This window comes from Rhinolophus sinicus, linkage group LG05, assembly GCF_036562045.2.
Source record: "Rhinolophus sinicus isolate RSC01 linkage group LG05, ASM3656204v1, whole genome shotgun sequence".
Lineage (NCBI taxonomy): Eukaryota > Metazoa > Chordata > Mammalia > Chiroptera > Rhinolophidae > Rhinolophus > Rhinolophus sinicus.
The window spans coordinates 24,599,718-24,625,777 of NC_133755.1; the positions used below are offsets into that span (position 1 = coordinate 24,599,718).

Consider the following 26,060-nt stretch of genomic DNA (forward strand, 5'->3'; position numbering starts at 1 on the left):
AGGAAACTAAGGCTCAACTAGAATAAGCTAACAGCAGTAGTGGACAGAACTCAAGTCTTCTGACTTCAGATCCCCCTGAGCAGCAGCAAAGTAATGTATCGTTAGTAGGTTGTCTGTAAATATTTATTCTGATGTCTTAAGATGGGGGTGGTGTGGGGATGAGCATAGTTATCGGTAAGCCAAGCCCCCTGAGCTGGGCGTGAATACCCTTTATGTCCCCATCCCCGGGGTAAGGCCAGATGCTTCCTGTTCTTGTAAATCACCCAAAGTTTTACTGCTCTTTCCAGGATTTGTTCCAAAAGAAGAATTAAGCACACAGTCTTTGGAGCCAGTATCCCAGGGAGATCCAAGTAAGTTAATTGACAACTTACTTGGATCAGAGTGGCTCTGACATCTGATCTGCTCACTCTCCTCTCCACCCACTCACTCCCACCCAAACCTGCCTCTCTTCTACCCTGGATCTATTTATCTCCTCTCTTCTGTCACTTTGTTCTAAGGAGAAAAGAAAGCGTTTGAAGGATTTAAATGCTCTGTGTGCATGTGGGGGAGAGGATCGGATTTTTAAACCATCACTATGGCAACAGGGTGGCATGGAATGGGCAGACAAGAGCCAATGAAGAGAGAAGCCTGGCTGGCCAGCACGGACTGTGGTCCAGTGGAGACAATGGTAGACAGAGCTCAGGTTGGAAGTGGACATGGAGAGAAATAGGCAGATCCAAGAGATATAAAGAAGGAAGAATCTAGAAGGTTAGAGGTGGAAGTACACGAGAGGGAGCAGTTAAAAATGATTTGAGTAACTGGGGTAGATGTCACTGCCATGAGGACCGCGGTGAACAGACCAGGTTCAGAGAGGGAGATCGTTTATGTCTCTCATCATCCACAAGACATTCGGTTTAATAGAGAGTTGACCAGCCAGATCTAACATTCAGGAAGAACAGCTCAGCCGGAAATTTAGAGTTAGGAGATGATGAGCTATGGTTCAAAGCCACTGGGGACAGAAACTGTGACCTCAATAGACAGGCTAGTGTAAGAAGAAACAGAAGACTGAAACCTGAAAAGCTTGAACATTAAACCAGTTGAGGAGAAACCACCTGAGGATAGCAGAGAGGAGGGACCTGAGAAAAAGAGGAAAACCAGGGGGGCGGTGGGTGTGCAAGCCAAGGAGAGCGCATGCAAATTGCCCCAGAAATTCACTGCCAGCCAGCCACCAAATGGGCTGTGAGTCTCAGCCCGGCTGTGTGTGAGAATCACCTGAAAACATTTTTAAAAATTAAAGATGCCTAATCCCTGCCTCATACCTATTTAAATCAGACTCTCTCTAGATCTTGCTATTCCGAATGTGGTCTGGGAACCAGAAGTATAGACATCACCTGGGAGCTTGTTAGAAACGCAGATGCTCAGGCTGCACCCCAGACCTGGTGAATGAAGTGATCCCTTTTCATATTTACCCTTGAGAAGCACAGCCCAGAGTGGTTCCCATGCACCTTTATTTGTTGAAGCTGCATAAGTGACTCTGATACTTGTCGGGGTGAAGAAACACTGGCCTAATGAATGCATCGGCCAACACAAAGCATTAATCTGTAAAATTGTACCTTGTTGGAGAAAACTAAAGCAATTAAGAAAATTGGTAAATTGATTCCTGTAGACGATATATCTCACCTTTACTTCCTTGTGCTCCAACCCCAGTCCTCTGTGACTATAATAAATCTCCCACGCGAAACATTTCATAACCTAATCCTACTCCGTGGTATTGATGTTGCCATCTTCAGATCAGCATGGTGTCATCTCAAGAGGAGAAAGCCACTAGGTCTCATTGAGCACATGCCCTCAGATGGAACCATTGTCATGAAAACACTGGGAAAGGGGGAGCAAAGGTGACCTCAATATCAGTCATCAGGCTAGCGAGTGAGGAGAACTAAGTAAATAGAAAAACACCTCCCTTTCTTAAAACCTCGCTATGAAATGAACGTGCCCATCCCGAACACAGTTCAGGATGTAAGAAATAAGGAGGAAAAACGGTCTATGAAGAACCAAAACAGAGGCTACAAAATCCCATGCATTGTACTTGACTCATTTAAAAAGAAAATCCCCTTTGGCTCTTAATCTAATTAATAGTGATTCCCCCAAAAGTGTTCATTTTAAAAGGCACATTGAACTACTCTGCTGACATCTGGAAGGAAAACCCCTCTTCAGAAGTTCTCAAACTTTCATGTGCCCATGAATCACCTGGAGATCTCATGAAGATGCAAGGCTGATTCTATAGGTCTGGGTGGAGCCTGGGAGTCGCATTTCCAGCAAACCCTAGGTGCCAGTGGGCAGCAAGCCCTAAAGACCACCACTGCCACCTGCTGGTAAAAATTCACATTGTAAGCCCAGACCAAGGAAAGAAGGAGTAGGCGGTTTGGGGTACAACCACCTGAGAAGCCACGAAGCAGTTTTGCTTCTCTTTTGCTTTATCCCAGGTTTAGTGACATCTGTCAACTCCACTTCTTGATTTATTTTGCTTCTTTCAATCCTCATCTCAAGGATCATGTTTGGGCACAGGTAGTTTGGGGGCAGCAAGGAGAAGCCAGCTGAACAGGAAGAGTCAGCAGGTACTGTCCAGGCAGACAGGAAGGAAAAATTTGCAAGCTCCGCTAACGAGCTGATGAACTCTGCAGATGGAGTGGGGTCAGCTGGGCCCACAGAGGTCCCTGTCACAGGCTACTTCTGTGGTTCAGATCGCCATGAACCACGGCAAGATAATGTGGCACATTCGCAGATATAGCTTTTTTCCTTAATCTGCCAATTCTGTAGTATCACTCGTTAATAAATAGTTCTCATCGATTCTGCTTAAAACTGTCAACTCATGTCCATTTCTTGCTTTCATTAAAAAGAACACAAAACAAAAATGCTTGCTGCCCACCCAGCTTCCCCTACTGGGGAATGAGAACACTCCAGGCACGTGGAAGAAATGCACCGTGCAGCGCAGGGAACAGAAGCCCCAGAGCAGCCTCCCGGTGTTCGTGTGGCACTTCGATCCAGGCTTGTTTGGCGAGCTCACCCTCCATGCACAAAGGGCAGTACTACGAGCCCACAAGTCCTCTTGGATACACCAGCCCCGAAATTCCTAACTTTACCATCTCTCTTTTTGTTTTCCCCAGAGAACTCTGTTTTGAAATATTTCGTCTCGAAATTGCAGTTGTTAAATGATCCATTCCTCATTTTTCAGGAGTCAAAGGGCTATATACCTTCCAATAAGAACTTCTGATCAGCACAGAATAATCTGTTTTATCATACTGAAATGATATCAAGAGTAAAGAAGACACCAACTTCTATTACTTGATGTGGTTTTCCACCAATTCCTATTAGGGTTTGCAAGGTTGCAAACAGCATGCAGCCCCACCATCCTCCCCACCTTCATCATGACCTTCATGTATTTGTAGAGGTCTAGCAATTTTAACCAGAAGTGTCCTTGTCATTATCACAACTAAAAGAAAGGGGGGAAACAATCTAAGACAGCTACAAAGAAGTCATGACATCTGTTGATGTATGTGGATAATTTCTATAGCTGCCTCATCCAGAGATGTGAAGGAGAGAATGGGAATCAATTTCTCATTCTACAATACCTGCCCCCCCACCCCCACCCTGCACTGGCTTCGCAAGTTCTCTCACATCTCTGTAAAGACCCAGCACGTAATTCTACACACTTAGAATGTGAGCAAATACCACAAGCTCCTGAGACTCAATCTCAGTGAATTCCAACATCTGGGGGTCTGCCCTTAGATGCTCTGAGCCCAGGAAACCTTAATGAAGGCCTTCCCAAGCATGGGTGGGGTGTGGGGGGGAGAGCACTGCTTCTGAAATCTATAACTGGCTGACACGGCGAATTTTAAAACAGTCGTGCTAAAGGGGTACTAGTCCACGTGCCCGGGACCTTCGTGCCCGCTGGAAATCCATTATGGATATACATAAACAAATATACCCTGCATCTTGCTACTTCTTTGTACTTTCTTTCCATTGGACTCTCAGGGGGACTCTGGTGGAGCAAGAGGGGAGCAAGAGAATGCACAGGGGAAGCAATGAGGGGTGACCAGAATAACAGAGCCCTTTTCCACTCCTCAGACTGCAAAGTTGACTTGTCGTTTTTAATCGACGGGAGCACGAGCATTGGCAAACGCCGATTCCGAATCCAGAAGCAGTTCCTGGCTGACATCGCCCAAGCTCTTGACATTGGCCCTGCGGGCCCACTGATGGGTGTTGTGCAGTATGGGTAAGTGCTATTCAGAATTCAGAAACCAAGTGATGTTGTCGCATGCTTAACTTTGTGCCACAAAGCATGCCAACACATCCGAGGGCCCAAATTCATTCTCTTCCCTAATACAAATGTAAATGAAAGAAACTGAAGCAATCCAGACGCCATTTAAGAAATCTGAGATTTCCAGGCGGGTAGGACAGGTTAATAAACATTTGTAAGTGAATGGCATTTGTACACTTGAGGTTGGTAGAGAACACATTTATTTGGGAATTAGGAACTCTGGGTTGAAGTCTTAGCTTACCTGTGTGACCTTGAGCTAGGCCTTCACCTCTCTCATCGTCAGTTTTCTCTTCTTAGATCAAGGTGGCCCCCTTTCCACCCTGACTATTACAGCCTTTGTTTGAGGGGCTACACCCTGCACTCTCATCTATCCACCTAGAGGTAAGAGGCCTGGACAACATGGTGCTTTAGGTTGAACTCTTGCTTTCTCCAGATAACCTAAGGCCTTTGCATTGAGACTGCAAAAGCTCACCAGGCAATGGGGAGACAGGGTGGGGAGGGGAGCAGTTCCCGTCGCTCAGTTGAGCACCCAGCTCACTGCCCCCAATCCATTTTCGTATTTCAGTGAGGAGGGAAATTGAGGGTTCATCTCGACATCCACTCTCCACCTTTTCTCTTATTTGGCATCATAAGTCAATCTTATTTCAGATGTGAATAGGTTTCTCCCTAAAACCGATACACAAAGATTGACAAACAATGAAGAGATCAAGCAAACACAAATCTCAAATAATAGGTCGACTTTTGACCAAGAACTGTTCGGGGCAGGATAGTTGTCTCACTTTCCACACAGGACAGTCGGGCACAACATCGACCTACAGCTGAACCTTGCAAGTGGAAACTGGCAGAGACCTTGGTGCCTCTGTGCAAAAGCAACTGTCACAGCTTCTTTGCTCCTCCCGCAAAGTAAAAACCTTCATACCTGACAACATCTGGGGGGTCTCCAGACCCTCCCAACATCTCCTGAGGATTTCCCAGAGCAGTATTGTAACTGATGTTGTTATATCAAAGACAACTCGTGTATTTATTTTTGAGTGGTCAAAAGAAGTCAACAGAAATGCTTTACTTTTCATAAGAACCTCTAACATTTGTATTTTTAGAATGAAATTTCCATAACACATTTCATACTATCTTCTATTCCTGTGAAGACAAATTAATAGATGTATCTACTGGCACAGAGCCTTTTCCTATTCCTCAGACTGCAAAGTTGACTTGTCTATACTTAGAGTCAAATAGATGAAAATAACCAGTTGCGACAAATGCCAACTCTCGATGTCAAATGATCTATCTTGAAGATTTTTAACTTGAAATAGGAAAATAAGTTTTCTTCGTCATTGTTTTCTTTTTTCAAAATGCCAACCTACTTTCATTCCTGTGTCACTTTTTAAAGGTAGCAAATGAATAGCAGTCTTCTCTGAGGAGGAAATGTAAGCATTTTAGTGCCAGATGTCCCCGGTCAATTTTATTGGGGGGTCCAAAGCTTGGTGTGTCATCGTGCATTAAAAATAGCTGCTTTAAAAGCTGTGTATACCAAGGTTTATAGCAGAATATGAAAATAGGGTGATAAATGCGTCAAGGAAAAGAAAAATGGCAGCAGAATAGTGTGTGTGCTGATGAGAACATGGATTAAAGAACAAATGGAGCAGGGAAGGAAAAACAATTCAAGAAAGACTCTTTCCCCTCAAAAAAAAAAAACCTTTTCCCCACGGTTTCCTTATGTGATCACCATTTGCAGGAAATAGTTTACCTCCAGGCTTTCTAATTCCACTTTCTAAAAATGCCTTTGCTATTAGTCTTTTTTTCCACCCGGGGTCCTTATTAATTTGGAGCACGTAAGGGAAATGTGTTTTCCTTCGTTTAATCTAATCAATCGTACAAACCAATCAATCATCTTCACCCTCCTTCAGCCACAGGGTGGAGTGGAAAGCACAATGAGCTGGTGACAGGCTGTCTTGCAAACTGGCCTTAGCTCTCCACGTGACCTTAGGCGAGTCACTTAACCTCTCCATGTAAGTGCTGCCATCTGTAAAGTATGGGGGTGGGGGGGGCACAGTGGATGATTTATCAGGGCCCTGCCAGCCCCGGAGTCCTGTAATTCAGTGACCCGCTCTGTACTCAGAAGACAATCCAATAAATGAATATTGGGCCATCAGACTGGATGTGCCCCCTCTCCCTTCCAGCCTCGGGTTCCAATTAGGTGGGATGATCGGTAATGAAGTGACAACGTGCACTGAGATTACGCACCCACCAGCAGAATGAGAGGAACAAAATACATCTGAGCGAGGCGTGAAAAGGGGCTAAAAGGGAAATCCATGTATCCCGCTGAAATTGCTTTTGATTTCTGCTGCCTGGCTTCCTCGTCTGGGTGGTTCCTTCCGATCTTTCTTTACCAAATGGTCTTGGTGCATAGAGAGAGAGGCAGTGGGGCAGGAAAGGGTAAAGAGACAGAAGTAGATGGAGATATGAGGCCTGTGTTTCAGGAAAAGGAAAAGCAGGAGGCGCCAATGCTTGGCTGGATGGGCAACGGATTCCTCTCATGGCCTTTGGGGTTCTCACTGGATTCCGCTGTCCCCTCTACAACCCCTGGGCATCACAGCGCACTGGGGCCTTAGGCAGCTCCTGGATGCACCTCCTCGTGTTGTTGCGAGGAAATGAGGCTCTAAAAGAAGTGGCCACCCCATCAAGAACAAGCAGTGAAAGGTGAGGCTGAGGTTGGGCAGGAGCTGATCAAGGAGGGAGGACCCTGTACCTCGGAATGTCCCCTCCTCGCAGGCTTGTCACCTCATTATTGCTGCCGCGGGTCCACAAGGCTCCCCCAGAAGACTCCTTCCTTGGTTTTCCTTAGGACAGCTGAGTCAGGATTTAGACTTAAGGTTTAAATGTAGACTTTTAAAATTAGAATTCAAAAGACTCATAGTAACTGTTCACAGGGAACAAAAGGCAAATAAGAAATAAAAATACTAGAAGTATAAAATGGTCTGATTTACAAAATGCAGTGTTCATTCTTCATCCTGATTCCTAAGTATCCTGCACAAAGATCTTTTGGGTACAGGAAACAGAAAACCAGTCCTGTTAGCCCACATGAAAGGAAACTTATGTCACAGGACGGACGTCAGTCACTCCCTCCCTCCCTCTTTCCTAGCATCTGTGTGTCTCTCTACTTGTCCACTCGATTTCCTCTCAGCAGACCAGCATCCTCCTCTGCCACGCTCTTGGTTTCTGCCCCTCTGTAACTTCACCTTGCCCTGTTGAGTTCTACTTCGGGTCCAGGCCCCGGGGAGAGCCTCAACCACTATGACACTGGCATGCTCCCTCTCCCATGTTCCCCCATCTCTGCACATGCAGACTCTTGGAACCCACAACTGTGCTAACCTTTCAGCAACCACAGCATTCCTTCCACAATCCTCACGTGTCTCCAGTAAGAAAGAGAGGCGGAGTAGGAAACAGACTCAGACTCGTTGGGTGACTTCTCCAAGAATACACAGCTGACTGCCTGATCACTGGGGAGAGGGCAAGTATTAAATCTTGGTATAGTCCCTATAATGTCAAATACGATTCACTTCAAAGCAGAGATTTTTCTCATCTTCCCAGAAAGCTTCTGATAATTGAAGCTTTCCACCAAACTGAAGCCTGAGACGCTGCTTGAACAAAAGGCCAAAGATCAAGCCCTTGTCTGGCACGCACATTCTACTGCAGAACTGCACAGCCAACAGGCTCATGATTGCACTTAATGGCAACAGGAACACTTAAAAGCCTAAAAGGAAGAAGAGCCAGAGCAAGCAGCTCTTAGGTGGACTCTAGCACACAGAATGAAGGAAGGAGGCCACGCAGCTTGCGTTTTAGCTGCAACCTGATCCACAGGTGCTAAACACCCTCTAGACATTCAATATGATTTTGTTTTAGTCCTTAATTTCAGTATAAATGGAACAGAATCGCACATGTTCTTTTGAACTTTATGAGTATAATCAACCCTAGGACGTCAACATTGGAAAACAGTTACAGCATAAAGCATAACGGTGGTGTTTTTCTGTGTAAAAATGAAATAGACTTTTATTTGCTCATGGGTCCATGACCGTTGCCCTGTGTTTCAGGGACTGGCTCTGAGTTGGGATGTATCTCCCTTCTCTTCTTAATTCTCAGCCCCAGATTGAAGACCCTCAGTCACGCACTCAGCTGAGCCTCCCTTCCAGCCCCCAAAGAGCAGGAAGGATGTCCAGAGGCTGCCATGGACCCGCTGAGCCACCAAGGGCAGGACAGGCAGAGGGAAGGGAAGAAGGGAGGTGTCAGGTCGGGTATGGAAGGCAGAGTAATAGCCCCGTCCACGTCGAAATCCCTGGGAGCTGTGAATCTGCTTCCTCGCTTGGCAGAAAGGATTTTGTAGGTGCAATTCAAGTTAGGGACTTGGAGATGGGGAGATTATCCTGGTGTCCCAATCTAATCACACAACTCCTTAAAAGCAGAGAACCTTTCCCGGCTATTGTCAGTTAGGTAATGTCACTATGACCAGAGCAATGTGACGGAGGAAGGGGGCCATGAGCAAGAGATGCAGGCGGCTGCTAGAAACGGGAGAAACAAGGAAATTGGTTCTCCCCTAGAGCCTTCACAAAGGAACACAGCCCTGACAACACCTTAGTTTTAGCCCAGGGAGGCTTCTGACCTCCAAAGCTGGAAGCTAATAAGTGTGCATTGCTTAAGCCACCAAGTGTATGGTCATTTGTTACAGCAGAAATAGGAAATGAATACACCTGGCAAGAGGCCCATTTGGTTGCATTCTCTTAGGACTTAGGCAGGGCTAGGACTTGAAACACAGAGGGAGGGGGCCCAGGAGATGTAAATCCGACCACTACAGGGGGACTTCAGAGCAGGAAGGTACTGCCTGTGCCTGGACTTCACATTGGTATTTCCTGGGGAGCTTTTAAAAATGCTGAAGCCTGGGCCTTACCCCAGACCTAGTAATCGAGAATCTGACCAACAGCCAGAAATCGATATTTTGATGTGTAATTCCAATCTGTAGCCAACGTTGAGAATCCCCAACTCCTCGAGAGGGGAAGGGACAGCTCAGCTTCCCGGGTACAGCGTGGCAGTGCCCCTGGGCAACACAGCTCTCTCCAGCTCCTGCCCACTGCTCTTTTCACCCCCTCAGTCTACTTTGCCTTTACAGGAACTAACAGGATCCCATCTTCTGCCTGGAAGGGCTCTCCAGGGCCTAAGAGCCCTTGCAAAGACCCCACTGTGTCACTTCTCTCCTCCCTGAGACAGATAGGTGAACCCTGAGCCACACCCCTCAGGCACAGTTTCAAGGCTGAGAGAGCTGCGAATACAATTTGCACAAAAATCTTATGCTTCTTCTGTTCCCCACCATGCAGTTCTCCTAGCGGTATAATAAAACAAGGACTGCACTTGACTTCCACCACTTACTCAAATGTTCCCTTTGAACTCCCATCATATATTCACAGGGCTTATCCCAGCCCTCCCCCCCATATTGTTCTCCCTAGATCTCTAGATCCGCATAGAAGCGGGTGACCACCCCCAATGCACATTAGAACCACTTGGGGAGTTTTTGAAAATCCCAGTGCCCAGACTGAACCTCAGACGGATTAAATGAACATTTTCCTGAGTGTGGGACCAGGCATCATGAATTTTTAGAGCTCCCCAAGTGATTCCATTGTGCAAGCAGAGAGTGAAGATATAACTGTTCCCTGGCCTGTGCTGTTCTTGAATGAATCTGGTGTCCCCAGCCCCTTCCCTCTCTCCCAGGTCACCAGCCTAGAGGACAACTTTTCTCAGCCTTTGTCTTCCCGGCTCTAGACTTATTTATTCTCCTCCCTTCCTCTTGTCACTGGCAGCTCCACTGCTGATTTTCTTGATTCTTACAGCATCCTCTAAGGCATTGCTTAAACTTAAAGTATAATCCAGAGTATCATCTGGGAGGTTGTTAGAAAGGCAGGCTCTCAGTTCTCACTCCAGACCTACAGAATCAGAATCTACATTTTAACAAGATCCCCAGGTGATTGGATGCATGTCTGAGTTTGGGAAGCTCTGTTGCCAAGACATTCCACATTCCAGCACTTAGCAAGCCCATGATGTGGTCATAGACCCGCGAGCCTGAGAGCCTATTGGTTCCTCCTAGGTCAGCACATTGCATGTCCTCATTTCCTCCAGCAGGAAGAGGTAGTATGCAGGTTAATTTTCAACTTTCTGGTGGATGGGTGGAATTATTGTTATTAATTATACAAAAAACTCTCATTTAAAAATGAAATTTGGTTGTAAGTCCCTCACTCCATCGCTAATCCTAGGAAATGTGAGAAAGGCCAGTGTCTTTTCAAAAGGGGTGTGTTGTGCAGGGCAGCCTGTGGGGTCTCTCCACACTGGCCGGAGAGCCGTCCATGTCCTCCCACCCCTCCTTGGGGGTCCAACTCCTGAGAATAGTGGCCACTGAACACCATACACGGTGTGGGGGCCACACATCCTCCTGCCCAGAGTCAGACGCCATTCCTACCTGGTCAGAATCTTGCTCACCGTGCCAGGTGTCTGAGTGGGTGGTGGCCTCCGCGGCAGATGTCCACAACTCTCGAAGCTTAAGGCCGCAGCAGATCACCAAAATGAACACAATGCCGTCCATGGCCAAGAGGGTGATGTGCCAGCTGGAGGCTTGAGTCTCCCAGGCAGACCGTGCCTCCCGTTCCCGGTGTCGCTCCTCATGGGCCTCCCGAAGCTGGGCTCTCACACGCACAAACTGCTCCACCATGCTTCGGTAGGCGTTGGCCAGCACCGTACTCTGCTTATGAAGCTAAGCTTTTACACGTGTAAACTGCTCGATATAGTCTGGAGAGTTTCAGCTGACACCATACCCTGCTCGCTGCGCCATTTGTCGTGCAGGGTGCCAGGCGGGTTCTCTGCTCCCGCTCCCCACACAAGAACGCAGGATATGGTGAGGCCAAAAAGGAACACCCACGGAGCCATAGGTAGGGGAGTCATACCACTATGGTCTCACTGGAGGCTGGGTTCACCGGACGTGAGACCTGCTGTCCGTTTTTCTGCCAACCGACCGACGACTCTCCTCCACTCTCCCCGACTCTGCTCCTCTACTCTCCTCCCCTCTCCTCTGTAGCCGCAGCAGTTATATTAGTGGCTAATTGGCTAACTGGCTACAGCTGACGGCCAATCAGCCACAGCTGACGGCCATTCACCACCCGAGCCAGCACCTTTCCACGTGAGGCTGAGAGCCTGTAAACTACTTTCTGGGGCTCTGTCCCCACAGGGTGGCTGGATTGGACATAGCTGCTCAGCCCTCTGAAGGGATTGGGGGCAGAATCATTTTCTTTTTGAGCCAGGTACGGCCCTCAAGGGACAAGTCAGCACCCAACCTGTAGCCACCAGCACATCCTTGGGCAAACATCCTCCTGATTTCACAGGCATGGTTCATTTCACTAACTAAGTCCATAAATCATCCCATTTTAGCCATTAAGAAAATTAAAAGGCTAAATTAAATATAATTAGGTCACTTTATTATAATCTTAAAATGATGCCTTCTTGAAGGAAACAGTTTTGAAAGGTTTCTGCCACAGGGAATATGATTCGTTGTTAAGTCTCTATGGGCACAAAAATTCATTTGAGAGGCTCATTTCATGTGACTGAAAGTGTTATGAGGTAAACCAATAGACTCGGGCTTTAACCGAATGGAAGCCTTAAGATTAAAAGGGCGGTAGAGGTCCTCTAGAATGCAGGGCTTCCCAATGTTCCTGAGAATAAGGTTCACCTGCATCTTTTGTCTAAGAAAAACATTCCCAGACCCCAACCCAGACCTACTGCTGCACTGAGTTTCTTCCAGAAGGAAGCCCGCTAACTTACAGAGCTTAACAAATGTCTCAGGTGAGTCTCACCATCAGCAATTCCCTACCCTCAGGCCCCCAGCCTTCCTAGGAATCACCTGTGCCCGTGTCCCACAGGTGTTCTTTCTTCTTGAACATTTACACAGCCAAATTCTGGTTCTCCATAATGTCTCTTCATTAGTCCTAACTCTTCTTTCAAACATAAAACAATTTTATATTTTCTCCTTGAGTTATAAACCTCTTTGTTTGTTTTCTTCTATTATTTTCAAAGGAAAGCTTTGATATTGCAGAGGGAAAAAAATTGTTTGCATTTAATGAGATCTTGTAATAAAATTACAAGTTAAAATGTTGTTGACATAAAAGTATAGCGGTATACCTCCTTGAATTTTTTAAATAGTCTCTATCTCTGAAAAGTAGCCAGGCTAGGGTGTCAGGCCACTAACCCACATATCCTGAAAAAGGACACATACAAGTATACCACGTACTCTGGTACCGAGAGCTGCCGCAGTCTGCAGGTGAAAGACTTAACATTCATTCTTATTATTTAACTACAGTACAACTTAACTAAGATTTATTGAGTGTTTCTCAAGTATTAAGCACTATGCCATTTGCAAGGGATCATGATGTAAAATTCATCTAAATGGTCTGGTTACATTTGCCTATAAATCCGTTGGTGGATGAGCTCTGTGATTTGCCCCTAACCATAAATTTAGCAATTAGAGCTTCAAGAGTCCTCTGATCCAACCTTTCGACCCATTAAAAAATAAATCAATAAATGTGCTAGAGATTCTGTTTTTCGGGACTTCACCATCTAGTTTGGGAGGCAATGCTTTTAGAAGAAATAACATTAAATAAAATGAAAAGCATCTCTTAATCTGGTATATGAATAGCTCATCTGTCTGCCTCTGAAGATGGATTGGTCCACCTCTATGATGTAACAGGGGGAGACTGTGATCAGCACAGATGGAGCACAGAGGCAGCATGTTCCATTCCATCCAGGGTGATCCAAGACGGAGAGGACATCTGAGCTTGCTTGCTTCATTTCTTTATTCCGCACTTATCTCTTATCCCCTGTATGCGGATCACTAGAGTGAGGAAAGACTAGGGCACAGGCCCTGCTCTCTAACAGGTTATAGTTGATCTTCATAATTTGCAGATTCCATATTTACAAATCCACCTACTTGCTAAAATTTATTTGCAACTCCAAAATCAATTAGTCACGGCACATTTGCAGTCATTTGTCGACATGCACAGAGGGGGGAATTTTTGAGTCACTTACACACACATATATTCCCAGCTGAGGTCAAACAAAGCAGTGCCCTGCTTTCCTGTTGCAGCTTGCATACTGTAAACAAGGGCCCTTCTCACAGTCTGTTTAGTGCCACATGTTTCGTATGTTTGTGCTTTTTGTCGGTGATTTCACTATTTAAAATGGTCCCGAATGAAATGGGTGATGGGGGTCAAAAGGTAGAAACTTCCAGTTATAAAATAAATAAGTCCTGGGTTTGTAATGTATGGCATGGTGACTCTAGTTAATAATACTGTATTACATAATTGAAAGTTGCTAAGAGAGTGGATCTTCATGGGAACTATGGATGGTGATGGATGTTAATTAACTTATTCTGGTAATCATTTCACAATATATACAGGTATCAGATCACTATGTTGTACACCTACACCTAATGCAATGTTACATGTTAAATACGTCTCAATTTTAAAAAAATAAACAAATAAAATGCCCCACCACCCCCACCACACACACCCCCACCCCAGTGGTACAGTTGAAATGCAGTCTAGTGTTCTAAGGGCAAGAAGGTTGTGATATGCTGATGGAGAAAATACAAATGTCAGGTAAGTTTCCTTTAAGCATGAGTTACCGTGCTGTTGGTTGTGAGTTCAATGTTAATGAATCAATAATTGGACACATTCAAAAAAAGACAGGATATATGCTGATCTGTATATGAGTCTCCTCTGGAAAATGCTAAACATCTATAGTACACATTAACAGTATGGAAAAGTTACTGAACTCATGAATTCATGAAATGACAGCTGATTTCTTAAAAAAAAAAAGCATAGTGGATAGCATTGTGAGGCTGAAAGCCAAAGCAATTTATGGTAACGTTACCCAGGGTCAGGAAAATGTTAAGCCCTTCTCAGCTAGGGTTTTATTATACAGAAATATGGTGTATAATTAATTATTTATAAGAAACATATTAAACTAGGTATCTTCAAACAGAAATATACATAAATCAAGTTTATTTATTGATCTATTGATGTGTTGTGACCAGAGGCCCACAGGAACCTAACCCCGTGGTTCCTCTAGGAGCAATGGCTCAGTGTTTGCTAATCTGATGTTTGTGGTGACTTTAAAGAGCTACCAAAAATAGCAGAGACTCCACTGTTTATGTAGTATGAGAAAGAGACAGGTAATCAACGATCGTTCTACAAAGCGTTAACCTGAAGACAGCCTCCTGCACAGGTTCTGGGGGAACACCATGGAGGTGACAAGGTGACTCATTTCCACATTTAAATACCTTTTTTCTGTCAATATTTTCGAAACAAAATTTTATATTTTTTGCCTTTTAAATTATTTGTTCATGAGCAACATGTAAGACCCCAGGTAGCTGGAGCGTGGAGGGTGGGCATAATGTGGGGTTTCCAGGTGAGGGAATTGATGAGCAAAAGCACAAAGCTAGAAAACCAGTAAATGAGCAGCTCATTCTGAGTCTAGTTACTGAGAGAAAGAGAGCGCGAGAGAGAAACAGTATGAATATGACAGGCTGGAATTAAATTATGGATGGGCTTTGAAAGCCAAAATATGAAGTTTAACAGTGGCAGCCTCTGATGATTTTTGAGCAGAGGAATTTTACAGTCAGGGCTGAATATGAGGATGGGTTCTCTAGCAGATTTACATACTACTGGCATCGCAGAGACCAACATCGAGACACTTGTAGAACTAGCCATAAGAAGTAAGGGGGCCTGGACTCAGAGAGTTGCCATAGAAATACAGAGGAGGGAATAAAAGTGAGTGATGGTTTATAGAGGAACTCATGGGACTTGACTGACAGGTACTGATAATGGGTTCTATGAGTGAGCAAGTAAAGACAGAGTCCAGGTTTTGAGCCTCGATGGCTAGGAGGCAAGTAAAACATTTATTCAAATTGGTCTGTAAGCATATAAACCTGCAAGCCCTTGTGCCCAGAGGGAAAGAAGAATACGACTGTGAAAGTGACAGAGCCATGTCACTGTGACAGCTCCTCCCTGTCACCTGCAGGTGGGTTGTGTTCCCCCAGCCTCAGTTCATGAGGCTTCACACTGTAGGTTGGTAGGAAGGACAAGCCCGCTGAATGCCCACATTTCTCTATTAGAGTTTGCTTTCTTCGTGTTTGCTTGTTTTTGTTTAATCCTAAACTAGAACTTGGTTTTCATCTGTTGGCATTTCACCTGGTTGGGTTTTGCCCCAACATCCACCTTGGTTGAGCTTGTTTTAAACTTTTCTTTGTCTTCCCTGAAGGTAGCTGCTCTGGTTTTGTCTAAGAACAGCAAATGCCTCTATATTCATTAATACAATGGAAGACAGAGGGGCAACTTTCCAGTCTCTTTATGAGTTCTCCTTTGATGTAGATCAACTTGAGATAGCTAAGAAGGTCAGAAAATAGGGACAGAGCAAGGGAGGGAGGGAGTGGGCCAGACAATGTTTCCTCTCAGGTCCTGGGAACTGTCTCCTGGATGACATCACTGCCAGGTCCTCCAAGGGATTTGCTAGGACTCCACTGTAGCTGTCCTTGGAATTCCCACCTGAAATTGCCTAAAGCTGCTTCTTCCTGGAATCACTCCTGGTATTTGTGGGAAGGCTGCTCTTAGAAGTCTCCTTCTCTCTCTCCTTGGGGATGTATGAATAGTAACCTGCAGCCAGGACCAGCCACATAATTTACAGGAACGCTTATTCAGAAATTATTAAGAATTTCAAGATGGCAGCATCAGAGCATTGAACCAAAGGCAGGCTCTTCTGGAGTATGGGGGCCCCGTGTGACCAGAGAGGTCACACTCCCACAAAGCCCTGCCAATGGCTGAGTGTCAGCACTTCATGAGACGGGATTTTACTGCACTGCCGCACATCCTGGCTGTGGGCTCACACACCCACCTGACAGCACCCTCATCCCACGCTGCACACCTTCCACCTGCTCATGACAGGTTTTCCACACCCTCTGCTCAGCTGCTTCTGAGCCCGTTCACACGATTTCTCCAAGGAAACTCCTCTCTAGAGAAGGATTCTCATTCTGTTTCTCCACTTAATTCACTCTAGCTCTTCTCGTGCAAATCTTTTTCAGGCATCAATTAAATAGATGTTGGCCTTCTGGTGAGATTTAAATATCCTCACCCTGTCACTGGAGCCACAAAATGAAAAGGATGAAGGGATGTCTTTTGCTGGACACCACTGTTGCAGTTCCAGTGTGAAGGGTAACCCAGCGAGTGGCTAACAGTTGAGATTTTCTTCTTGGAGAGGAGAGTCTGGGGCAGCCTGGGGACATCCTTATATTTGTAAAATCCCACTTGAGAACAGTCCTGCTCTTTAGTACATGAATGTTATGATCTTTGTTTTTACCTAGATGAGGAAACTGAAGTCCAGAGAAGTTAAATGACTTCTCAAGGTCACACATCTAGGAAACGGCACAGTCAAAACTAGAACCCACTCTTTCTGAGGCCTGAACCAGCCCGTTTTCCTCTACACACATTGTGGAGTATCCCAGTCCTCCCCTCTCACCACTACTTCTATCTACAGTGCGGCATTTTATAAACCAAAGCCTAAGGCTTTGAAGCAGCTTCTATCTTACGTGTATACAAAAGAATTGGCTATGACTTCTGCTTTCCTCCAAAGGTAATGACTTCCCACCTAATTTTTATTTCCTCTTCTAATTCTTCAGAGACAACCCTGCTACCCAGTTTAACCTCAAGACTCATATGAATTCCCGAGATCTGAAGGCAGCCATAGAGAAAATTACCCAGAGAGGAGGGCTGTCTAATGTAGGTATGTGATCAGTTGGATTCAGATCATTCTATCTTGCTACCGTGGTTCTCTTTCTAAGTGATTGTCTTCTAATGTTGTATACAGGAAGAGGAAAAAATAATAATAATAATCCATCAAGAAATGACTCATAAAATATCTGTATCTTTTCTAAAGAATTGTCATGGATTCAGGGGGCAAGAATCATTACCACACATAGGCGGGAGAGTTCCAGCATGCATGGTTCTTCAGGGAAGCAGCTTTCTTCAGGACAAGCAGGACTGCTATTGTTACTGTTTCCTGATTGGTTGATAATCATCAACTATTTAACATCAAATTTCATAACCAGTTCCATTCAGGAAGCTTCACAGTGCCCCTTGGGAATCTTGGTCTAACCAGCTCCTGTCATAGTGAAGACTGTACAAGGAGACACAGGTTCTTTGCTTTGAGCTGAGTCTCTAATGAAGTCTGAGCTTTGGGGGAAGGTGAGGTACCAGAAGTCCAAGGTGTAGTCCTCAGCGAGGCAGGTCCAGAAACTCCATTTTATTAGTTCACTCAGAGGTGACTAGGCATTAGGAAAGCGTTTCAGGCTAAGCAAGCCCAAAGGCTCTCCATGAGCCATGCCACTGTATTAATTTATAAATGGTATCTGGCTTTGGGTGCATAGGGAGGGTTGACTGTCTACTTCCCAGGGAACCTGTTCCTACCACCAGAGTCCAAGGAAATGGAGAAGTGAGTCACAGTTACTTAGCACGGAGCAGACGCAGGAAAACAAACTCTAGCCTGAGTTTTCAAAGATGGCTTCTAAAGGCTTCCTGCAGACCCAGGACCTCCAAGTACCCGCCGCTTCCAAGATCAGGAAATCATGTTCTCAATTCTGCCACCACAATCTCTTCAGGAATCTGCTTCAGCCAAGACCAGGAAGCTTCTGATACAGCTGCCAGCTCTAAAACCACACCAAGCCTGTACCATTCACACCCACAAAACAAACAAATGTTCTGCACCTTACCTCAACACCAACACAACTAGTGACAAAACATGGGTACCTCCGCTAAGCTTGCCCCAGAGAAGTAAAACTCTACCTACTTGTCAGCAGAAACAGCAGAATCAAAAGTACAGTCTCTGCCTCACATTCATCTTCTAAATCTCATGTGTGCATCGATTCATGAAGCTAAAACAAATCCAGAATGGCGGCGATGAGGGTGTCTCAACAATGTAGTTTTCAGAATTCTAGCCTCTGCTTTCGACACATGCCGAAAGGTGGATGGAATGTGTGTCGAGCACTAATTGACCATGACCTCCAAATAAGATGGAGAGAGGTCAAGGTGATCGTCTATGGCTCCTTGTACTCAGTCTGCAGGCATCTAACGCTAAGCAAGAGGGGGCTGCTGGATGCCTTGGACCTTGGGGGTAATTATGCCTTGGCTTTGAAAGCAGCTCTCCGCAGCCAAGGTTTTCCCTTAGCAACTCTGTTCTACACAGCCAGTTCATGTGGTGTCTCCAAGACATTTATCCAGCAACTGCATGTGTAACCATTTGATCCTTTGACAGGTAAGATTATACTAGCCAGGGAGCCAGGATGCTGGCCCAAACCAGCAAAGCATTGAGTGTAATGACATTTATCCTAAAGTCTTAAGAAGGTTGTTCTAAACTTTTATTTAGATTGAGAACCTCCTGAAAGTTATGACCCTTCTACCCAATTAAACACTTAAACACACAAAACATGGTGTAATTTCAGGGAATTTATGGACACACACACACCCCACACCCCACGGGTCCACAGTACCCAGATTAAGAGCCCTGCCTTACTATGTGCGGTTATGCTGACTATAGGGTGACCAGTCATCCCAGTTTGTCCAGGAGCATATGGGCCTTCCGATGCTAAAACTGGGGAAGTCCTGGCAAACTGACACAGTTGGTCACCCCAGGTGACTCGAAACATTCCCTGAGACCCTTAGGGATGGTGTGAAATATGTTCTTGGGAAAGGCGTGCTGGAGGCTCATTAAACCTCACAACCATGGCTCTCAGTTGTGGCATATTGTTGCCATGGAGATCTAGGCCCAGAGATGTGGAGTGATCTACCTGAGCAACACAGCCAGTAGGCAGCACAGCCAGGGCTGAAACAGTCTCTCAGCTCTTAGTGGGTGCAGTGCTTCCCTGGCCAGCCAAACCTGTGCCCCTGGTATGGAACTGACCAAAAGATACCAGTGAACCCAGAATACAGCCCTCCATACCAAGCAGCTCCTGGAGCACCGAGCTCCCCGCAAGTTGCAGGAGGCCAAGCTGAGGCTCCTATCACTTACTCAAGGCTGACTTCTCCCACCTCCTGCTCTCAGAGACAGAATGGGGTCAGCTTAGGGGCTTGGTGGGGTTCTGGCAGCAAGAAGGGAAGGAACCCTTTTGTTTCCATGGAAGTCATTCTCACCTGCTTGCTGGTCCCTAACACTTGTTTTTAAAGATGAAAAAATGAGAAGTTAAGGGCTTAAAGTGAAACTGGCGAGGGAAATGGATTGTGGTGATGGTTGCACAACATTGTGAATGTATTTAATACCATTGAATTGTACACTTAAAAGTAGTTAATGTGGTAAACAAACAAAGAAACAAGGGAGGGAATGAAATTGTGTTTCTGGACCTCTTCTTGCTTCTGTGATCTATTACTATCATTATAATTGGCATAATCACTTTGAACATGAGTTTTCTTTTTCTCCCAGGCCGGGCCATCTCTTCTGTGACCAAGAACTTCTTTTCCAAAGCCAATGGAAACAGAGGTGGGGCTCCCAACGTGGCTGTGGTGATGGTGGACGGCTGGCCCACAGACAAGGTGGAGGAGGCTTCCAGGCTCGCAAGAGAGTCAGGAATCAACATTTTCTTCATCACCATTGAAGGTGCCATTGAAACTGAGAAGCAGTACGTGATAGAGCCCAACTTTGCAAACAAGGTATGGAACTGCACAGAGACCCACCCAACATAAGGATCACCTGCACTTTGCAAAGTTGTAACAGCCATCCAGGCAAGTTTCTCATTCCTTCAAATGGGTGTGAAGCTCACTTCTAGGCAAGAGGACCTCCAGTGAGGGACTTGTACATCTGGAACCTGGAATTAGCCTCTCAAAGCAAAACCCCATAGGCACCTGGTGAACTAAGGCCAGTACCAGCACCTGGGAGGAGCAGTGCCCCAGGGTCTCACACAGAGGCTCTGCCGGGCTCCTCTCACAGCACAAGAGACCTCAACTAGGTCGCTCAGTGAGCCTTCATGGGAGCCTGCACCTGGGCACACATACACTCGCTCACACGTGTGCGTGTATGCACACACAGTGCACATTAACCAATCTGACAAACAAGGAGACGGTAGTATTGAACCAGGTCAGGGAGCTCATGTTCTCAAACACTGCTCCTAGCCACCTACTGTGACCCCCCCACGCAGGGCCTATGCCCCAGCCACTAGTGTCCTGGCCACGCCCAGTACCACGGCTGTCTCCATCATGACTTTCCTAAGGCTGCCTCGTGGAAATCTTTCCACTCCACCCATCAGCTAGAATTCAGCTCAGACTCAACACACATCTCAAATGTCACCTGTCCATGGAAAGTCCTTTATAAACCAATTCCAGAATATTTCCAAGGACATTTTAAAGTCATGTCTTGTTTTAAAATAATTTTTTAATTATACAAGTTCATCTGGAGTCATCAGGTCTGCGATTCTCTCTGAGACCCCAGGAGAGACAGCAGCGAGGAGGAAATGAGGAAATGTTCCACTTTCGGGACACTACTTGGTCCCTTCCAGGAGAACACCAACCAGGTAGCTCGGTGTTTATTTGCAGCTGCCTTACATTTTTTTCTGGAACAAGCTTGGGCACAAGTAAATAAATGTTCCTATTTGCCCAGAGGCAGCGTTGTCTGGAGGACAGTGCTTGGGTTTTAAAGGCAGAGAGAGCTGTGTTCCAGTCTCAGGGACTCAGGGATGTCCCTTCCCAGCTGGCCCACAGTTCATTCCTTCATGGCAGGGGGTTATAATTCTAATTTGTAGGATGAGGGTGGGGTTTTAAATGAGAGAATCTCTCTACAAGATTACTGGGTACAGGGATGCTCTGGAAACATTTCTGTAGCTATTTCTTGTGTGCGTCTTGTTTTCCCAATCAGAACAAAAGCTTTCTTTAATCCTCTCACACGCTGGTGCCCACCAGTGCCAATCTAATAATGGTTGGCTGCCAGCCCAAATGAACTGAGGAATCTACAGAGGCATACATATGAAGCTGTAACTGGGGCTTCACCTCTCCCTTTGGATTTGCTTCATGGATGGTTCTCCACTAAACAGAGACTCCACTGAGGGAGTCGAAGTGAGTCCAGAGATAACGTGAGGGGTTTCTGCCCCAGCGAGTGCCTCACTGGGTGAGCTGAGATGGAGAAAGTGCTTTAGGAGAACTAACTAGTGCAGAAAACAAGAGCCGTTTGCTTCTTCAACCTGGTCAAGGGTAATGGTGACCGACTGAATTTAACCCCTGACCCTGGCGTGTGTCTCTCCCTCTGTTTTCCAGGCCGTGTGCCGGACCAACGGCTTCTACTCGCTCAGCGTGCAGAGCTGGTTCAGCCTCCACAAGAGCGTGCAGCCGCTGGTAAAGCGGGTCTGTGACACGGAGCGACTGGCCTGCAGCAAAACCTGCTTCAACTCGGCGGACATCGGCTTTGTGATTGACGGCTCCAGCAGCGTGGGAACCGGCAACTTCCGCACAGTGCTCCAGTTTGTGGCCAACCTCAGCAAAGAGTTTGAGATTTCAGACACGGACACGCGCATCGGGGCTGTGCAGTACACCTACGAGCAGCGGCTGGAGTTTGGGTTCGAGGAGTACAGCACCAAGCCAGACATCCTCAATGCCATCAAGCGAGTGGGCTACTGGAGTGGGGGGACCAGCACGGGGGCCGCCATCAACTACGCGCTGGAACAGCTTTTCAAGAAGTCCAAGCCCAACAAGAGGAAGTTAATGATCCTTATCACCGACGGGAGGTCCTATGATGACGTCCGAGTACCGGCCATGGCCGCCCATCACAAGGGTAAGCTGGTCTTACTGACCCCGTCTGGTGGTGAGCATCCCCTTGGTGGGCCACTGGGAAGAGGAAGGGACTGTCTTTTATAGGCATTGGTTTTGTCTACCCCTTAAAAGAATGTTCAAAACCACAAGGAGAGTATGAGGGTGTAATTGAACACTGCAGGCCCCTCTGAGCAACAAAGAAGGAACAAGGTAGGGAGCACAAGGCAGGTAGTTTCCAGTGTCGTGACAAACCCAAGGCCTGTGGACGCAGGGGACATCAAACCTCCTTTACCTCCTACAGCCTGCGTCATTCATTGCTCAGGAAGGTGTGGCACATTAAAAAGGAATTGGACTCATTATTTTAATCTCCAGTGAAGACCACCAACTTATGTTAGAAATTTGAAGAAAACTAATGGTTGAAAAGAAAAATACTATTTTTGTAAGCAACTGCTAACCAGATGTTGGGGGCTTGGAGGAGACCTCAAAGAAATTTTCATTTAAAACATTTAAAGAGATATTTCCATATATAAAAATTTGTAAGAGGGCAACAGAAAGTTTAAAACCATGAAAAAAGAACAATATATTTTTGTAAATGTTTAGAACATCAGCCACATTCAATGCCTCGTTCATGGAATCTATGTATAATCATTGTTTTGAAAAGTGTCAGAAAATATCATGAAAGTACAAACAACCTGAAGAAAACCCCAAACGATACTTATAATAGTAATGAGGATAATAAAAGTGAACCGAGTGATCAATGAACACCAAAGACCCATAGATAAATACTAGTGAACAAGACTCACTCAGGGCAAGGGTTGTTTTCTTCCGTTTTCTTTCTTCTTCTTAATTTGGGTTAGTTTGCAGGATTTTCAGTAGTCTTTAAAGCTGCTTTTAATCCTTCTTGAAACAAAGAGGGGTAAAAATAAACAAACAAGCCTTAAAACAAACCAGCAGTTTTGGCTGCTGGAAACCAAAGTAACCAGATACCAGGTTCAGGAAGAGCTTTCACAGAAGTTTGCCCCCGTAGGGCGTACTCGTAATGGTGGGATGGTAGATGGCCTGTGTGCCAGCAGTCACAATGTCCCTCTGGCTCATGTCAGTAGAACGAAGATAGTTTAAGGCTCAGAAAAAACCTGCCCAAAGTTCCAAAGTGAGTGGGCAAAGCCAAGGGGGCCAGCTCCTGACTTCCTGCCCAGCGCTCTCCTGCTTTCTCCGAACATCTGACCCCAGCTCATGTTCAGCTCCACTGTCACTTAGTTTTGTAGATGTGCCTCCCTTGGGCCTCACCCAGAGCGTGTCCTTGGGCTTCTCCTCATCAGGAGGAGGTGTCCTGGGAGCTCTCAGGGTTATCAGGAGCAGCTCTAACGAGCGAGGACCAACAGATGCAAATTACATGGAGGCGACGAGCATTGTGTCCCTGTCAGAACTGCCAATACAAGGTCCTCTCCCACAAGGGTGGACGCAAGGATCTGAAAAACCAAATTTCTAACACTGTTTGCGTTGTCTTTGTTGAGGTGGGAGGAGGGCACCCTTTCCATCTTTGAGCAGAAATGTGGGCTGAGTCAGTCTAAACTCGACCCAGTCTGCAGCAAAGCTGTTACTCTGCCACTGCCAGCCTTTTAAAGACCAAAGCTGGATCTTCTGAATATAGGCAATATTCAAAGAAGACAACGGAGAGGTAAGAGAAGAGACTGGCAGCTTAAATGCAGTTAATGAGCCACAGTTAAAAAGCAGTGTAGACCATGTGAGGTGTGGATGGCTCTCCAAGCAGCAGGAAAGACGCTGGAGATGGTGACATGAGCCACTGTGGGTAGTTGGGGGAGAAATGCCTGGGCAGGAAGTCCATCCCCAGGCTCTGCCCTCTGCTCCATGGCCATCTTGCTCACCCCACTCTGGCCAACCTGAAGGTGGCATGGACACAGTAAGGTCATGTACCTGCTGACCCCAACCCAAATCAGGAACCACACACCAGGCCGTCTCCCAGTTTTTCCACTGAGATAGATGTCTCGTCTTTCGATCTGTCCTCTGCTCTCTGGGGCACCTTGCTCCCTGCTGCGGTCCAACCCCTCTAATCCCACTGTACTCTTTCCCATTTGCATCTAGACATCCTCAAGTCTCTCTCTTCCTAAAAAATAAAAATAAAAAATTTCCTTTGGGGCCATGTTCTGCTCCAGTTACTGCCTGCCTTCTTCCCTTTATAGGCACACTTCCGGAAAGGATTAGCTTTACATGCTGTCCCTACATCGTCATTCCCTTTTCACTCTCAACTCACAGCAATTCACTGGGTTTCTTGGGCGTCTACTCCCATGAAACTGCTCTCTCCAAGCTGCCAAGGTGTTGTTGTTGCTTTTCCTAATTCCAATGAGCACTTTTTTGTTTTCACATTTTATGACCTCCCTGCATCATTCAACACTGTTGGCTGCTTCCTCATCTTGAAACTTTTTCTTCATGGCGGTGATGGAGCAAATGCTGGGTGGCTCGCTCTCCAGACCCTTGTGCAAGGGTTCCTGTATTGGGAATGAGCTTGGAGTCTCTGGCTTGTAAAGTCATCCTCAAGCCTAAAATGTTTCAATTCCACTATTTTAGTTAAAAAGACCTTGAACTGACTTCTGATGCATTTAAGACTGAGATTTTGTTTGGCTCGGCACACAGGTAGAACAGGCTTCTCCCATGCGGTGGTCTGCATGGCACCAAAAGTTTCACGGGTTCCAAAATATCATCCCCTCTGCTGCTCCCCGAAATGAAATTCTTACCATGCAATTGCTCCATTGTGTCTGTTTTTTCCTCTCAAAAGTCTATACACTCTTCTGAGACCCCAACTATATCAATTCTGTTACATAGCGGATGTGCATGCTTTGAGGCACGTGTCTGATTTTGGATTTTGTGCCTTTCAAACACAATAGCCCACAGAGCAACAGGAAGTTCATGATTCATTAGCAGCACCTTTACTTGGGCACATTTGCTTCATGTAAACTTTGTCCCCGCAGGAGTGATCACCTATGCGATAGGTGTTGCCTGGGCTGCACAGGACGAGCTGGAAGTCATCGCCACTCACCCGGCCAAGGACCACGCCTTCTTTGTGGATGAGTTTGACAACCTCTACAGATCTGTCCCCAAGGTCATCCAGAACATTTGTACAGAGTTCAACTCACAGCCTCGGAACTGAATTAAGAGCAGGCAAAAAAGCACCAGCAAATGCTGCTTTCCCGACTGGCTCTGGGACAACACCCAATGCATCCGGGGCAGCAGGGCACGGAGGACTTGGGAAACGAAGTGTTGTTATTCTTTGCCAGTGTGGCTCATCCTTCAAAACTTGGAGTTAGAAAGATGCTCATAATTCTGTAGAATGAGCCAAAGTGATACATCCTTTTGAGGGTGCTGGGGATTTTACCTTTTGACAATTGTTTTCAAAATAACTCTTTACAGAATAGAGTACAGCACTTATAACAGGCTTAACCAAAGCTTTTGTGAGGTGTTTTTTATTTAAATTTTTAATTCTCATTAGAACTCTGTAACGCTCAACAAGTTTCATGTTTGTCGTGACAATACAGGAGTTGCTTGATTAAATATTTAAAAGGATTACACGTGATCATTCTGACTTGTCGTGGGTAGTGGCCACAGGATTTGTGACAGAGCTACCCTCTGCTCTTCTCATCTCCCAGATCACTTGCTATGCACTCACTACTGGCCCAAGGTGACAACACACCCAAGGGGGCAGCAGCATAGCGACTCCTGATTTACCTCCTTCTCTCTTATCTGAATCACTCTTTCCTGCAATCTCCAGCTTTAGAAGCAGCTGGGGAACGGCTTTGGAGAATCAAGTAGATCTGGCTTAAAAGTGGTGCATGAGGCTGGTCACTCGCTCTCAGCCCGAGCTGCACATTAGAGTCACATGGAAACTAAGA

At 46.0% G+C, this 26,060-nt stretch overlaps 1 protein-coding gene across 1 annotated transcript in view; it reads left to right on the forward strand.

The window, feature by feature from the left end:
* VIT (vitrin) overlaps nucleotides 1–25,734 on the forward strand; it is a 98,553-nt gene extending 72,819 nt beyond the window's left edge. Inside the window, exons 10-15 of the mRNA XM_019741949.2 lie at nucleotides 288–350; nucleotides 4,105–4,252; nucleotides 17,052–17,155; nucleotides 19,844–20,070; nucleotides 21,664–22,177; nucleotides 25,143–25,734. Coding sequence (XP_019597508.2) covers nucleotides 288–350; nucleotides 4,105–4,252; nucleotides 17,052–17,155; nucleotides 19,844–20,070; nucleotides 21,664–22,177; nucleotides 25,143–25,321 — 1,235 coding nt within the window. The 3' untranslated portion in view covers nucleotides 25,322–25,734. The remainder of the gene's footprint in view (nucleotides 1–287; nucleotides 351–4,104; nucleotides 4,253–17,051; nucleotides 17,156–19,843; nucleotides 20,071–21,663; nucleotides 22,178–25,142) is intronic.
* Nucleotides 25,735–26,060: the final 326 nt, after the last annotated feature.